Source organism: Electrophorus electricus, chromosome 12 (assembly GCF_041902795.1).
Source record: "Electrophorus electricus isolate QZ-2024a chromosome 12, ASM4190279v1, whole genome shotgun sequence".
Lineage (NCBI taxonomy): Eukaryota > Metazoa > Chordata > Actinopteri > Gymnotiformes > Gymnotidae > Electrophorus > Electrophorus electricus.
In genome coordinates, this window is record NC_137508.1 from 23,080,001 (window position 1) to 23,097,500 (window position 17,500).

General features: G+C 39.9%; 1 protein-coding gene across 2 annotated transcripts in view; it reads right to left on the minus strand.

The window, feature by feature from the left end:
* The window catches only part of mdga1 (MAM domain containing glycosylphosphatidylinositol anchor 1), a 167,825-nt gene that overhangs the window by 108,528 nt on the left and 41,797 nt on the right, over nucleotides 1-17,500 (minus strand). For both annotated transcript variants that reach the window (XM_081724940.1, XM_035531890.2), the window contains exon 3: nucleotides 5,715-5,854. In XM_081724940.1, the coding sequence (XP_081581066.1) occupies nucleotides 5,715-5,854 (140 nt within the window). The remainder of the gene's footprint in view (nucleotides 1-5,714; nucleotides 5,855-17,500) is intronic.

The following is a 17,500-nucleotide window of genomic DNA, read 5'->3' on the forward strand; positions in this document are numbered from 1 at the left end:
GCCCCCCTCTATGTTGGCAGACTACTGCTGGACACTGAAGAGGGATGTTCCTGACGCCAAGTAGAGGCAAACCCATACACTATGTTTTAGAAGGAAGTGTGTACATATTTTATATGTAATGATATGATTTAAGTGTCCTGCAACTGATGTGATAGAAAAATTCTAAATACAGATTTGAATTTAGCTTACAAATGACTAATTGTAAGTTCCACCTATTTAAGTTCAAATTCTGTGAACCAGTGCCAATCAGCACAAGTGTAGACCTGTCCCAGTGCCATACGCCACTGCTGGCCCAACTGGGTCAAAGGGAACATGTGTCACATGTGTATTCCCATAGTCGCTGAGGAAGGCACCACTCAGCCAGATCTCCATGGCGACCCAGTTGCAATGTGTGCCAGGAGAAGACATTGAATGAGGACCACTATGACCTGGTTCCAAATCTACTGCTTTCCCTTACACACTTCCCCAACACCCTTCCCTTACACACTTCCCTTACACACTTCCCCAACACCCTTCCCTTACACACTTCCCCAACACCCTTCCCTTACACACTTCCCCAACACCCTTCCCTTACACACTTCCCTAACACCCTTCCCTAACACCCTTCCCTTACACACTTCCCTAACACCCTTCCCTAACACCCTTCCCTTACACCCTTCCCTAACACCCTTCCCTTACACACTTCCCTAACACCCTTCCCTTACACCCTTCCCTAACACCCTTCCCTTACACCCTTCCCCAACACCCTTCCCTTACACACTTCCCCAACACCCTTCCCTAACACCCTTCCCTTACACACTTCCCTAACACCCTTCCCTAACACCCTTCCCTAACACCCTTCCCTTACACACTTCCTTAACACCCTTCCCTTACACCTTTCCCTTACACACTTCCCTAACACCCTTCCCTAACACCCTTCCCTAACACCCTTCCCTAACACCCTTCCCTAACACACTTCCCTAACACCCTTCCCTAACACCCTTCCCTTACACCCTTCCCTTACACACTTCCCTAACACCCTTCCCTTACACACTTCCCCAACACCCTTCCCTAACACCCTTCCCTTACACCCTTCCCTTACACACTTCCCTAACACCCTTCCCTAACACCCTTCCCTAACACCCTTCCCTTACACACTTCCCTAACACCCTTCCCTTACACCCTTCCCTAACACCCTTCCCTTACACACTTCCCTAACACCCTTCCCTTACACCCTTCCCTAACACCCTTCCCTTACACCCTTCCCCAATACCCTTCCCTAACACCCTTCCCTTACACACTTCCCCAACACCCTTCCCTAACACCCTTCCCTTACACACTTCCCTAACACCCTTCCCTAACACACTTCCCTAACACCCTTCCCTTACACACTTCCCCAACACCCTTCCCTAACACCCTTCCCTAACACCCTTCCCTTACACCCTTCCCTTACACACTTCCCTAACACCCTTCCCTAACACCCTTCCCTTACACACTTCCTTTCCTAACACCCTTCCTTAACACCCTTCCCTTACACCCTTCCCTTACACCCTTCCCTAACACCCTTCCCTAACACCCTTCCCTTACACACTTCCTTAACACCCTTCCCTTACACACTTCCCTAACACCCTTCCCTAACACCCTTCCCTAACACCCTTCCCTTACATCCTTCCCTAACACCCTTCCCTTACACCCTTCCCTAACACCCTTCCCTTACACCCTTCCCTTACACACTTCCCTAACACCCTTCCCTAACACCCTTCCCTAACACCCTTCCCTTACATCCTTCCCTAACACCCTTCCCTAACACCCTTCCCTAACACCCTTCCCTAACACCCTTCCCTTACACACTTCCTTAACACCCTTCCGTAACACCCTTCCCTAACACCCTTCCCATTGCTTCTTTCTGTCTCAGTACTCAGTACTCAGTACTGAGACTAATAGACTAAATAGCTCCCCATACATAAATGTAACCATACATGCATGCATGCGTCTGTGTGTGTGTGTGTGGGAGCGGGGGGGGGTGAGAGAAAGAGAGAGAGAGAGAGAGAGAGAGAGAGATGTTGAAAGTGTTGCTCTCTAAGAGCCTCTAAATGATAATGGATAAACACATTTGCACATTTGAGACATAATTAGAAACTGTAAATAAAAAATACAACTGTGCGCATAAGATATTTTTTGTCAAGAAGTGAAGAAAACCTTAATGTTTCCAACACACACACACACACACACACACACACACAAAAGAAAGTCTAATTTTGCATTCCTTAAAAGATACACACCTAAACACATATCCACTTTCCCAAAATAAAGTACCAAATGTGCCCTGTATTATGAGTCATTTGCCCTCTCGCTGGAAGGGCGTGCAGGAGACTGACTACAACATGACCATGTTTAAACCCTCTCAGCCACACTCACACCTGATATTCCTTGCGTTCAGAGGACTCAGTGTACAGTAGACCACACATACACCCAGCTCACATTAAAGAACACCATTGACTTAGAACTGGCAAGACATATTACACATGTATACATACATAAATATCAAACAAATATAGTAGTTCTCTCTCTCCTTCCCCATCTCTCTAAATCTATCCATCTCTGCTATAATCGTTCGGTGACATTTCCAATACCTGCCTATCATTCGACTGATATGAACAATACAGACCGTGGAATAACAGGGTTTTCAGGACAGAGTAAATGTCTGTGTGGCATCAGGTATTACATATGCACAGATCTGAATACACACACACACACACGTGCGCACAGATATACACACACAATTCTCATGCAATCATTGTTAAAATATCACAACACAAATATAGTACATGCAGAGAGAATTGGTGAAGTGTGGAGGCTCCGTGCTCTAGGGTAACGGCATCCCTGACAGTGCATGTAATATTGTTATTATTGTTTTACATTCAGAGAGTGTGAGTGTGTCATTATTATTCTACAGACTGGGCAAACAAGGCCCGACACGGGAGCAGAAAAATTGGTGCTGCAATTTTTTGACATTTCTGCTCAGGTGTTGATTCAAAACTTGTCACTCTGAGAAATATTCCTCATTTGCCCACGTGTGATTGAAAGACAGGGGGACTGATTGAGAGGAGATCAGATTTTATTTGGCGATCTGTGTATGTGGCTGGGTCCCGTGCAAGCGTAAAAAAATTAATAAATAAATAAATAAATAAAAACAAACAAAAAAAAACGTAGTAGTAGTAGAAGATAAAAAATGAATAAACAAAAAGAAAAAAGAATATGTGTGCACATGCATGCATGTGTGCATTGTGTGCACGCATTGGTGCAAGTCAGTGGATGGAGAAAGCCAGGGCACGCCATCTAGATTTCAGCACGAACATTTGATTGTTGCTTTTTAAAAAGATATTCTGGCCACATTCCACTGCTCACCTTTCCACTCTTATAAAAATATAAACACAGTCGGGTCAAAAGAACCATGGCTGCACCTGTCCAGGACAAACATGGAAGTCTGGCACTCCTTGCTTGGTTGAGCTGATGGAACAGCACTGAATTAGGACCCACAATTCCTGGCATCCTGAAGATCCCCCCGCACCCCACCCCCACACCGTAGTCATAGTGCATTCTAACACACACCTCACATGCAGTCACGCCCGCACATATGGACCTCTGATCAGCTATAGCTGATCACTCAAATCAGCCAACAGTGACATCTAAGAAAACAGAAAGTAAACATCCCAACATGACTGCAAAACAGGAAATAAACATCCCAACATGACTGGCTACCGTTTCAGTGCTACGGCCCTGTAGCAGTCGGAGCCTAACGGCACACGCAGCTGGACTCTTTAGCCTCCTTCTCTCATGCAGTTTCCCACTGAGACTGAAGAGAGATTGAGCAGAGCTACAGCCTTCGGGAGCGCTGTGCTCTCCCGGGATGCTGGGATTTGACTGACAGCTTCACCGTGTCCTGGGCGTCCAGCAGGTGTCTGCTGCAAATTAGATTTCACTTTCTGCCAGTTTGGTGTGTGTGAATGTCTGGTGTGTGTGTGTGTGAGTGTGTGTGTGTGTGTGTGTGTGTGATCTCTTGCAGACTGGCTTCACACAAAGCTGACTCATCCCTTTCTGCATGAGTCTGCATGGTGTGTGTGTGTGTGTGTGTGTGTGTGTGTGTGTGTGCGTGTGTGTGTGTGTGTGTGTGTGTGTGTGTGTGTGTGTGTGTGCGTGCACACGTGCGTGCGTGTCTTCAGGACCAGGAAAACAGTCTGGGTATTAAATACAAGATCTGATAGCAATGGACAACAGATCTGATCTGGTTAACACCAGCTCATCTTGTATAACAGACCTACAAACACCCTCACAACACACTCAACACAAAAACAGCCAGAATCAACACCTTAACATCAGCAAACACACCTACACAGTTGCGAATCACACATCACCTCCTCACCTTCACTTTGTGTGCCTACTGACCTGTTGGCTTGACTGGACTCGACAAGAGCGACCAATTCCCAGTATAACACACACACACACACACACACACACACACACACACACACACACACTGTTAGTGTCTCTTCTGCTAAACCTAACGTGTTTGCAGACATATCTGTGCACCCATGCTCACAGACAGAGCACAGCCTGTAAAATGCAGGTATCGAACCACTACAGGTGCATCTCTCTCTCTTGGGCTGGTCAAAGCTCTCTCTGTCTGACACCAGGTGTCACTGTTGCAGATCTGTCTGCCCCGCCCCTCGTGTGATGTGACGGGAGGCGGGACCACACACACTTTTGTCAAAACCCTTTGTTTCGCCTGTGTCGTCATGCCGTCGGTGATGTGACCCAACCGGCAGTGGCCTGTGATCATCACGGTGAATGTCACTGGCATGCCGAGTGGGGCCCCCTGCAGGCTGGAGTGTGAAGCGCAGAGCAGAAGCGTCTGCGGAGAATCGTTTGCTCAATGTGGGTTCTTGTTTCCGTGGCTCGATGTCGCTGCAGCGTGTTCTGACGCTGCAGCGTGTTCTGACGCTGAGGCCTTCTCTCAGGCAGTCTGCCTGCAGACACGCAGCGGTTGCGAACACATGCCCTGGTTCATTTTAACTCTGCTTTCTCTAGCGTGCATGCAGCTACCTGAAGGTTTTTTTCCACTGCTTTTCACAGGCTCCCCCTTGCAATATCAAAAGCACAGCGGTCTTCTTGTGTCTGACTCAGAATACACATCATGCCCGCTCTAAATCTTCCTGCAACAACAGACATCATGCGAACTCTAAATCCACGCGAAAAATACACATCATGCAAGCTCTAAATTTTACTGCCGGTGAACAAGAAATGGCAGGAACCCCTGGGAGGATATACACACAGTCATACACACACACACACACACACACACACACACTTTATATAGCGTTCTTTGAAGACCTCCAGAACTGAGCTTACCTGTTTGATGGCCTTTCTTTTAGATGAAAGCATGAATATTCAGAGGTCATAATTTGTGTGTGTGTGTGTGTGTGTGTGTGTGCGTCTATGCACAGGTGTGTATGTATTGGTATTCATAGTTGTGTGCATGTTTGTGTGTGTATATCTACTATGTGTGTTTACATGTGTGTATATCTACTATGTGTGTTTACATGTCTGTGTGAGTGTGTTTTTTGTGTTTATGTTTATGTTTTTTTATGTGTGTTTATATATGTGTTTATGTGAGAGAGCAAGAATGAGAGAGAGAGAGAGAGAGAGAGAGAGAGAGAGAGAGAGAGAGGGAATACCTGGGGTCGTGGATGTCCCTTGACCAGGCACTGCAGCCTGAGTGTGTCTCCCTCACGGATGGTGTATATCCCTTCACTGATGTTGTCCTCCTTCACCACACAGGCCTGGCCAGAGTGCACTATCTGGGCATTCGCAGGAGCTGAGACACACAGCAGAGGGATGGAGCAGAAATAAACCACCGTTCTCAGCACTGACTCGTCATCTTACCAACATTAATCTTTCATGTAAAAAAATACTCAGCTAAGCACTTCGTTAAAAAACATATCAGCCTAGAATATACATTTTAGAGGGCGTTTTTTTTTTATTACTAGCCCTGTTTAGGTTCCTGCAGAAGTCTTTAACTCCAAGACTCCCTATGCTTGACCCAGTAGCAAGGTATTGTTTCAGCTGCAGGTTGATCACATAACACAGCAGACTCATCAGTGACAGAGTAAAGTCCTCTATGGCTTTGGCAGCGTCTGATTGAGCACAACGCATCCCTCGCATTTACCCAGAATCCTCAGCTCGGTATTTATGCTGCAAAATCGTATAGATTTGCACGCACTGCTTGTATAAGAGAGTAAACGCAAACACTGTATGAAAATCAGCCCCAAGAACTCGAGTCAGCCAGCGGGGCGAGCTTACCTCCTGTGTTCACCGAAATGTCAGTATTAAAATTTCTCATCTGTGTATTTCCAGGAGGTCCGACACTAATGGCTGGCCGAGCACGGCCCTTAGTCTGCTATGACAGAGGATTCCATCCATCTGAAGATTGCGGATATTTAACGTGAAGGCCACCGTCCAAGTAGCAGCTGTTCCCAAGGACGCCCCCAGCCATCTTCAGCCCCCAAGCATCCTGGGTGGGACCCCGCATGACTCTGATGGCTCCCTACACTGGGCTGTGTCTGTATGTACGGACGCACTGCCCAAACAAACAGAGCCCTCGACTGAATGACCCTGAGATGTGGCCCCTGTTTCAGCACCGGCGCTGAAGTGCTGACGTGCCCCTCCCACCGGACAGCTGAGCATTAAAGGGCTGAGGTTTAAGGGTGCCGAGCTGAAGACCCTGGCGGGATGAACAACCGATCCCACACCGCTTGCCATGCTCCTGTCTAAACGCGGCGAAAGTGTTGGCTAAGAGAAAGGAGATACTCAAATTTCAGGTCACACCATTAAAAAAAGATGTTTCGCTGTCAGCATTACATAAACTTTGGACCAATTTCAGGCTTTCACAGGGAAGAGTTTTAGATCTGTTTAATGTTTACTGACAAATACTGCACTTCTGACTTCCCTTTTTTTCTCTTTAAACTGTTGCACTTTTTCTTGACATGCCTTTACAAGTGAGGAATACCGATGTCTCGTCCGTGAGTGCTTGCGTGTGCTTGTGTAGAGCAGAGAGAGTGAATATATCTGTGACTGATGGAGTGTTTCACCAAAAAGCACACCCAAAGAGCTCTTTCAGGAAGTGAATATTATTGATCTGCAGGGAGAGCAGTGCGTGTGGGTGTGTGTCGCCGTGTGCGTGTGTGTCGGTGTTTGTGGGTAAGAGCAGCATTTGTTGGTTTGTGACAGTGCTGGTGTGTCATGGCATTAATGGCCCTCGGACACGTCACAGTTTATGGAACCTTGAACCTCAGATATTTATGGCCGGCAACATGGGGACACCCTGCACAGCGCTAAGTCTCGCAAAGCCATCACAAGGTCAAGATGTACACCGGAACAAAAAAAACAGTAGTATCAGCGTCAGAGATATGGGGAGTGTTATAAGCAGACCCATTAAAAATGTTTCAGGTGTGAATACACAGCACGAGAGTGATCGAAGGGTCATAGATGCACTAAAGACCGAGACAGAGCTAGCCTGATATCCCTGGTGATCATGGAGAACCAGCAGCCCTGCTTTCTTAAGTAAAGTCAAATATTGTGTCCTCACAAATCATAGTCATGTAAACCCTGTTTACACGCTGGTCTTGAGCCTGAACTCTAGAGGGATAGGCTTTTAACCACATGCATTTACACTAACTGGTCAAATACGTCTGTGGTTAGCCAGATTGAAATTTAATGTGAAAAAAACGCAAATCTGCTGAGAAAACCTGGCAACCGACAAACTGTGTTGTTTCTTTTCTTGTGCTATACGGAAATAATAACAGCTGCTTCAAAATCTGTATTTTTTGTATGTTTAATCAAAGTTAGAGGAAGACTTTCCATAGTGAAGTGGATCCTGGATTCTTACATCATTAGGGTGATCATATGGCCTCTTTTTCCTAGCCATGTTTTTTGGACCTAAAAAATGCGTCTGTCCAGGATTTCTACAATCCCAACAATGTCTGGGATTTGTCTTTCCTTCCATGTGGATAATTGTGTTCTCTACTCTCCAACCACTGTGCAGACGTTCTGGCATTACTTTGACCGTTCTCTACATGTCCTGCCTTCTCGGACGCCACAATTGGTCGATCCAGTACACGCCCTACACGCAGCCATTGGTCAGACTGTGTCCCAGGGTGTGTGGGTAGCTGACTGACAGAATCATATGAGCAGAGAGGACACAGGTTTACCAGCTATATGATATTTTGCATGGTGCTTTAACCAGGTTTAAAAATGCCCAATCACAGAGCTGACAGTGACGCTCTGAGGTTTGGGCTCATGTTTTGTTTTGGCTTTTTTTCAGTGTCCATTTTGTTTTATGTACAGCATTATGACAAAATAATCAGATATAAATCAGTTTAATTACACTCACACCCCACCCACACTCCGAGTAAATGACTTTTTAGGCTTGGAAGTCTAATTAAAACATAAATTAAAAACAAGTCTGACAGAATTATTCATGTGAAGTGGCCGAAGTTTGTGTGCATTAGACGAGATTTCCACATGACAGTTTCACGTCTGCCTTAAAATTAAAATAGTATCTAAAACAGATTGCTCTTCAGAAAGTATACCTGGAAAATATTTTTTTTTTACTTTAGTCATTTTTTTTAAAATAAAGTAGTTATGCATATGTGCGCACCCCCCCTTAACACCATAACATTTAACATAACATGAGAGAGGCCGTTGGTTGTCAAATGTAATTCAGGGAGACATGCATAACACATCTCTCCTAATGCAACCAGTGGCGAGACCATGGCTGACAGACACAGACTTTACTGTAATCTGCTGGCAAACATATCAAGTGTGCCTCATTTGGAAATATGCCCATTTAAACACAGGTGGTGAATCAATCTGAAATACGAAAGGAAAGACAGATTCATCCTCTATGAACACAAATTCATCAGTCATCATTAAAGGCCTTATTAGCACAGATATATTTGCTTCATCACGGCATTCACATTCACAATGGGAGATAGTATGTCAGAGTCATGTATCAGAACTTTGAGACAGCATGGGCTGTCCAATCAATTTGTTTATTATATAAACTATTATTATTATGCAGTCATTTGCACATAAAAAAAACGCGACACTTTAATTCACTTGATTGGAAATTTGCATAATTTTCTTTTCATATTCATATGTGTGTGAGAGATACTGTTTCATGTCTCCCATAATCTCTGGTCATTAAGAGAATGGCTTGTTAGCATGCTGGACTACACAATCATTTCACTTTAAATACTCTTCTCTATCGCCATGCTGGGCTGTGAAACTCCATTATGGAAAACTGCAAACCTATGCCAGGATACCCTCTCTCCATATCAATGTCAGAGGGAATCAATTTTTTCAGAGAGAGAATCAATTTTTCTCTCCATTTTGTGTTCATTAGCTTTATAGCGCATTAAACATCCAGGTTTGAAGATGTCCTTTAGATGTCTTGAAGCTTTTCAGACATTTCCTGCCTTCATCGTGAACTAGAAAAGTGATAATGATGTAAATTACACAACTACTACTTCAAACCATAGTTCTCCGGCTGGCTGGGTGCTTATGTGTACTTATGTGTCGACAAGGAATCTCTCCACCTCCTTAGGCCATCTTTAAAGTTCATTAAGGCGGCACGCTCGCCATCTTGCAGAATCGTAGCGCCAATCTTTTACAAACCACTAGTCAAGATGGGCTCCGTCCTGCTGGGGGGTAGAACAGATATGACATGAATTAACCCCTTCCGGCCAGACATGGCTGTAATAAGTCATTCTTATTACAGACGTGTTACGGGGGGGGTAACGAGTTAGCACATCGTTCTTTTCTAATTTAGTCAGTCAGTGGAGGTGAACAATTGGAGGAAGTGATGGCTAAAAAGTGAAAGCGAGACGAGTTTTTTTTTTCTTCAGACAGTAACTAAGCAGCTATCTTGACACCTATGTAGGTAACGTTAGCTTAGTATCTAAGGGTCAGAATAGTAACGGGGGAATTGTAGTGACCTGAGAAAACAGGTGGTGTGACAACATCGTGCGCTGTTCTTTACGCATTCAGCTGGCTGGCTAGCTAAACAGCATGCCAACATTAAAGTAAACACAAATGGTAACACGAGAGAAATCGGATGCTTTAGCTAGGAAATAAATCCGTCCAAGCCTAGTTGAGTTAATGGGTGAACGCTCCCAGGTTTGGGGGTCAACCAGTCAATCCCCCAGATATCCTGGATTAAATGTGTCTGCTGTACAAGTAACACGTCTGCTGTGGTTGTTACGTTTACCATAGCTGTGTCCCCCTGCCGTAGTCCTTATTAGCTACCTCGCTAACTAGTTAGTAAGTTCTGTAGGGTTATTACACATCTCAACGAGATGGTTTCTTTCTTCCCCTCAAATTTGACTCAAAAGATAGAGAAAACGACATACAACTTTCACAGGGACTGAGAGGACGAGGTTTTACTCACTACAGTTAAGGGGGAAAAATGAGTGATAGCTCATGGCATCAAAGTGTAGATCTTAGATGCAAGCTTCACTAAAGGCCTAAATATCAGTTTGTACCAGATCACTACGAAATCACTAGCTTGAAGCTTCTTTTCATGTTGGCCACGCAAAGCACACACGTTCACGGATGGAGAAGAGGTAATGGCGCACTCTGTTGACTCCTTATTCAGAGACTTTAAAGACAAAGATGAAATCAGCCACACGTAAATGTTCGCTTGTAGTCTGTACAACTGTACAAGCCGTACATTTTACATAACTGGGTGCGGTAGGGGCATGGGCACTTTTTAAAGCCATTTATACTGGTAGTTCTTTATACTGTGGTTATGCCCTAACATTTATACTAGTAGTTCTCTATACTGTGGTTATACCCTAACATTTGTACTGGTAGTTCTTTATACTGTGGTTATACTCTAACATTTATACTGGTAGTTCTTTATACTGTGGTTATACCCTAACAGTTATACTGGTATTTCTTTATACTGTGGTTATACCCTAACATTTATACTGGTAGTTCTTTATACTGTGGTTATACCCTAACATTTATACTGTGGTTATACCCTAACATTTATACTGTGGTTATACCCTAACATTTATACTGGTAGTTCTTTATACTGTTGTTATGCCCTAACATTTATACTGGTAGTTCTTTATACTGTGGTTATGCCCTAACATTTATACTGGTAGTTCTTTATACTGTGGTTATGCCCTAACATTTATACTGGTAGTTCTTTATACTGTGGTTATGCCCTAACATTTATACTGGTAGTTCTTTATAATGTGGTTATGCCCTAACATTTATACTGGTAGTTCTTTATACTGTGGTTATACCCTAACATTTATACTGGTAGTTCTTTATACTGTGGTTATACCCTAACATTTATACTGGTAGTTCTTTATACTGTGGTTATACCCTAACATTTATACTGGTATTTCTTTATACTGTGGTTATACCCTAACATTTATACTGGTAGTTCTTTATACTGTGGTTATACCCTAACATTTATACTGGTAGTTCTTTATACTGTGGTTATGCCCTAACATTTATACTGGTAGTTCTTTATACTGTGGTTATGCCCTAACATTTATACTGGTAGTTCTTTATAATGTGGTTATGCCCTAACATTTATACTGGTAGTTCTTTATACTGTGGTTATACCCTAACATTTATACTGGTAGTTCTTTATAATGTGGTTATGCCCTAACATTTATACTGGTAGTTCTTTATACTGTGGTTATACCCTAACATTTATACTGGTAGTTCTTTATACTGTGGTTATACCCTAACATTTATACTGGTAGTTCTTTATACTGTGGTTATACCCTAACATTTATACTGGTAGTTCTTTATACTGTGGTTATGCCCTAACATTTATACTGGTAGTTCTTTATACTGTGGTTATGCCCTAACATTTATACTGGTAGTTCTTTATAATGTGGTTATGCCCTAACATTTATACTGGTAGTTCTTTATACTGTGGTTATACCCTAACATTTATACTGGTAGTTCTTTATAATGTGGTTATGCCCTAACATTTATACTGGTAGTTCTTTATACTGTGGTTATACCCTAACATTTATACTGGTAGTTCTTTATACTGTGGTTATACCCTAACATTTATACTGGTATTTCTTTATACAGTGGTTATACCCTAACATTTATACTGGTAGTTCTTTATACTGTGGTTATACCCTAACATTTATACTGGTAGTTCTTTATACTGTGGTTATACCCTAACATTTATACTGTGGTTATACCCTAACATTTATACTGGTATTTCTTTATACTGTGGTTATACCCTAACATTTATACTGGTAGTTCTTTATACTGTGGTTATACCCTAACATTTATACTGGTAGTTCTTTATACTGTGGTTATACCCTAACATTTATACTGGTAGTTCTTTATAATGTGGTTATGCCCTAACATTTATACTGGTAGTTCTTTATACTGTGGTTATGCCCTAACATTTATACTGGTAGTTCTTTATACTGTGGTTATGCCCTAACATTTATACTGGTAGTTCTTTATACTGTGGTTATACCCTAACATTTATACTGGTAGTTCTTTATACTGTGGTTATACCCTAACATTTATACTGGTAGTTCTTTATACTGTGGTTATGCCCTAACATTTATACTGGTAGTTCTTTATACTGTGGTTATGCCCTAACATTTATACTGGTAGTTCTTTATAATGTGGTTATGCCCTAACATTTATACTGGTAGTTCTTTATACTGTGGTTATACCCTAACATTTATACTGGTAGTTCTTTATAATGTGGTTATGCCCTAACATTTATACTGGTAGTTCTTTATACTGTGGTTATACCCTAACATTTATACTGGTAGTTCTTTATACTGTGGTTATACCCTAACATTTATACTGGTATTTCTTTATACAGTGGTTATACCCTAACATTTATACTGGTAGTTCTTTATACTGTGGTTATACCCTAACATTTATACTGGTAGTTCTTTATACTGTGGTTATACCCTAACATTTATACTGTGGTTATACCCTAACATTTATACTGGTATTTCTTTATACTGTGGTTATACCCTAACATTTATACTGGTAGTTCTTTATACTGTGGTTATACCCTAACATTTATACTGGTAGTTCTTTATACTGTGGTTATACCCTAACATTTATACTGGTAGTTCTTTATAATGTGGTTATGCCCTAACATTTATACTGGTAGTTCTTTATACTGTGGTTATACCCTAACATTTATACTGGTAGTTCTTTATACTGTGGTTATGCCCTAACATTTATACTGGTAGTTCTTTATACTGTGGTTATACCCTAACATTTATACTGGTAGTTCTTTATAATGTGGTTATGCCCTAACATTTATACTGGTAGTTCTTTATACTGTGGTTATACCCTAACATTTATACTGGTAGTTCTTTATAATGTGGTTATACCCTAACATTTATACTGGTAGTTCTTTATACTGTGGTTATACCCTAACATTTATACTGGTAGTTCTTTATACTGTGGTTATACCCTAACATTTATACTGTGGTTATGCCCTAACATTTATACTGGTAGTTCTTTATACTGTGGTTATGCCCTAACATTTATACTGGTAGTTCTTTATAATGTGGTTATGCCCTAACATTTATACTGGTAGTTCTTTATACTGTGGTTATGCCCTAACATTTATACTGGTAGTTCTTTATACTGTGGTTATACCCTAACATTTATACTGGTAGTTCTTTATACTGTGGTTATACACTAACATTTATACTGGTAGTTCTTTATACTGTGGTTATACCCTAACATTTATACTGGTAGTTCTTTATACTGTGGTTATACCCTAACATTTATACTGTGGTTATACACTAACATTTATACTGGTAGTTCTTTATACTGTGGTTATGCCCTAACATTTATACTGGTAGTTCTTTATACTGTGGTTATACCCTAACATTTATACTGTGGTTATACACTAACATTTATACTGGTAGTTCTTTATACTGTGGTTATACCCTAACATTTATACTGTGGTTATACACTAACATTTATACTGGTAGTTCTTTATACTGTGGTTATGCCCTAACATTTATACTGGTAGTTCTTTATACTGTGGTTATACACTAACATTTATAATGGTAGTTCTTTATACTGTGGTTATACCCTAACATTTATACTGGTAGTTCTTTATACTGTGGTTATACCCTAACATTTATACTGTGGTTATACACTAACATTTATACTGGTAGTTCTTTATACTGTGGTTATGCCCTAACATTTATACTGGTAGTTCTTTATACTGTGGTTATACCCTAACATTTATACTGTGGTTATACACTAACATTTATACTGGTAGTTCTTTATACTGTGGTTATACCCTAACATTTATACTGTGGTTATACACTAACATTTATACTGGTAGTTCTTTATACTGTGGTTATGCCCTAACATTTATACTGGTAGTTCTTTATACTGTGGTTATACACTAACATTTATACTGGTAGTTCTTTATACTGTGGTTATACCCTAACATTTATACTGGTAGTTCTTTATACTGTGGTTATACCCTAACATTTATACTGTGGTTATACACTAACATTTATACTGGTAGTTCTTTATACTGTGGTTATGCCCTAACATTTATACTGGTAGTTCTTTATACTGTGGTTATACACTAACATTTATACTGGTAGTTCTTTATACTGTGGTTATACCCTAACATTTATACTGTGGTTATACACTAACATTTATACTGGTAGTTCTTTATACTGTGGTTATACCCTAATATTTATACTGGTAGTTCTTTATACTGTGGTTATACCCTAACATTTATACTGGTAGTTCTTTATACTGTGGTTATACCCTAACATTTATACTGGTATTTCTTTATACTGTGGTTATGCCCTAACATTTATACTGGTAGTTCTTTATACTGTGGTTATACCCTAACATTTATACTGGTAGTTCTTTATACTGTGGTTATACCCTAACATTTATACTGGTAGTTCTTTATACTGTGGTTATACGCTAACATTTATACTGGTAGTTCTTTATACTGTGGTTATACCCTAACATTTATACTGGTATTTCTTTATACTGTGGTTATGCCCTAACATTTATACTGGTAGTTCTTTATACTGTGGTTATACCCTAACATTTATACTGGTAGTTCTTTATACTGTGGTTATACCCTAACATTTATACTGGTAGTTCTTTATACTGTGGTTATACGCTAACATTTATACTGGTAGTTCTCTATACTGTGGTTATACCCTAACATTTATACTGGTATTTCTTTATACTGTGGTTATACCCTAACATTTATACTGGTAGTTCTTTATACTGTGGTTATACCCTAACATTTATACTGGTAGTTCTTTATACTGTGGTTATACGCTAACATTTATACTGGTAGTTCTCTATACTGTGGTTATACCCTAACATTTATACTGGTAGTTCTTTATAATGTGGTTATGCCCTAACATTTATACTGGTAGTTCTTTATACTGTGGTTATACCCTAACATTTATACTGGTAGTTCTTTATACTGTGGTTATGCCCTAACATTTATACTGGTAGTTCTTTATACTGTGGTTATACCCTAACATTTATACTGGTAGTTCTTTATAATGTGGTTATGCCCTAACATTTATACTGGTAGTTCTTTATACTGTGGTTATACCCTAACATTTATACTGGTAGTTCTTTATAATGTGGTTATACCCTAACATTTATACTGGTAGTTCTTTATACTGTGGTTATACCCTAACATTTATACTGGTAGTTCTTTATACTGTGGTTATACCCTAACATTTATACTGTGGTTATGCCCTAACATTTATACTGGTAGTTCTTTATACTGTGGTTATGCCCTAACATTTATACTGGTAGTTCTTTATAATGTGGTTATGCCCTAACATTTATACTGGTAGTTCTTTATACTGTGGTTATGCCCTAACATTTATACTGGTATTTCTTTATACAGTGGTTATACCCTAACATTTATACTGGTAGTTCTTTATAATGTGGTTATGCCCTAACATTTATACTGGTAGTTCTTTATACTGTGGTTATGCCCTAACATTTATACTGGTATTTCTTTATACAGTGGTTATACCCTAACATTTATACTGGTAGTTCTTTATACTGTGGTTATACCCTAACATTTATACTGTGGTTATACACTAACATTTATACTGGTAGTTCTTTATACTGTGGTTATGCCCTAACATTTATACTGGTAGTTCTTTATACTGTGGTTATACACTAACATTTATACTGGTAGTTCTTTATACTGTGGTTATACCCTAACATTTATACTGGTAGTTCTTTATACTGTGGTTATACCCTAACATTTATACTGTGGTTATACACTAACATTTATACTGGTAGTTCTTTATACTGTGGTTATGCCCTAACATTTATACTGGTAGTTCTTTATACTGTGGTTATACCCTAACATTTATACTGTGGTTATACACTAACATTTATACTGGTAGTTCTTTATACTGTGGTTATACCCTAACATTTATACTGTGGTTATACACTAACATTTATACTGGTAGTTCTTTATACTGTGGTTATGCCCTAACATTTATACTGGTAGTTCTTTATACTGTGGTTATACACTAACATTTATAATGGTAGTTCTTTATACTGTGGTTATACCCTAACATTTATACTGGTAGTTCTTTATACTGTGGTTATACCCTAACATTTATACTGTGGTTATACACTAACATTTATACTGGTAGTTCTTTATACTGTGGTTATGCCCTAACATTTATACTGGTAGTTCTTTATACTGTGGTTATACCCTAACATTTATACTGTGGTTATACACTAACATTTATACTGGTAGTTCTTTATACTGTGGTTATACCCTAACATTTATACTGTGGTTATACACTAACATTTATACTGGTAGTTCTTTATACTGTGGTTATGCCCTAACATTTATACTGGTAGTTCTTTATACTGTGGTTATACACTAACATTTATACTGGTAGTTCTTTATACTGTGGTTATACCCTAACATTTATACTGGTAGTTCTTTATACTGTGGTTATACCCTAACATTTATACTGTGGTTATACACTAACATTTATACTGGTAGTTCTTTATACTGTGGTTATGCCCTAACATTTATACTGGTAGTTCTTTATACTGTGGTTATACACTAACATTTATACTGGTAGTTCTTTATACTGTGGTTATACCCTAACATTTATACTGTGGTTATACACTAACATTTATACTGGTAGTTCTTTATACTGTGGTTATACCCTAATATTTATACTGGTAGTTCTTTATACTGTGGTTATACCCTAACATTTATACTGGTAGTTCTTTATACTGTGGTTATACCCTAACATTTATACTGGTATTTCTTTATACTGTGGTTATGCCCTAACATTTATACTGGTAGTTCTTTATACTGTGGTTATACCCTAACATTTATACTGGTAGTTCTTTATACTGTGGTTATACCCTAACA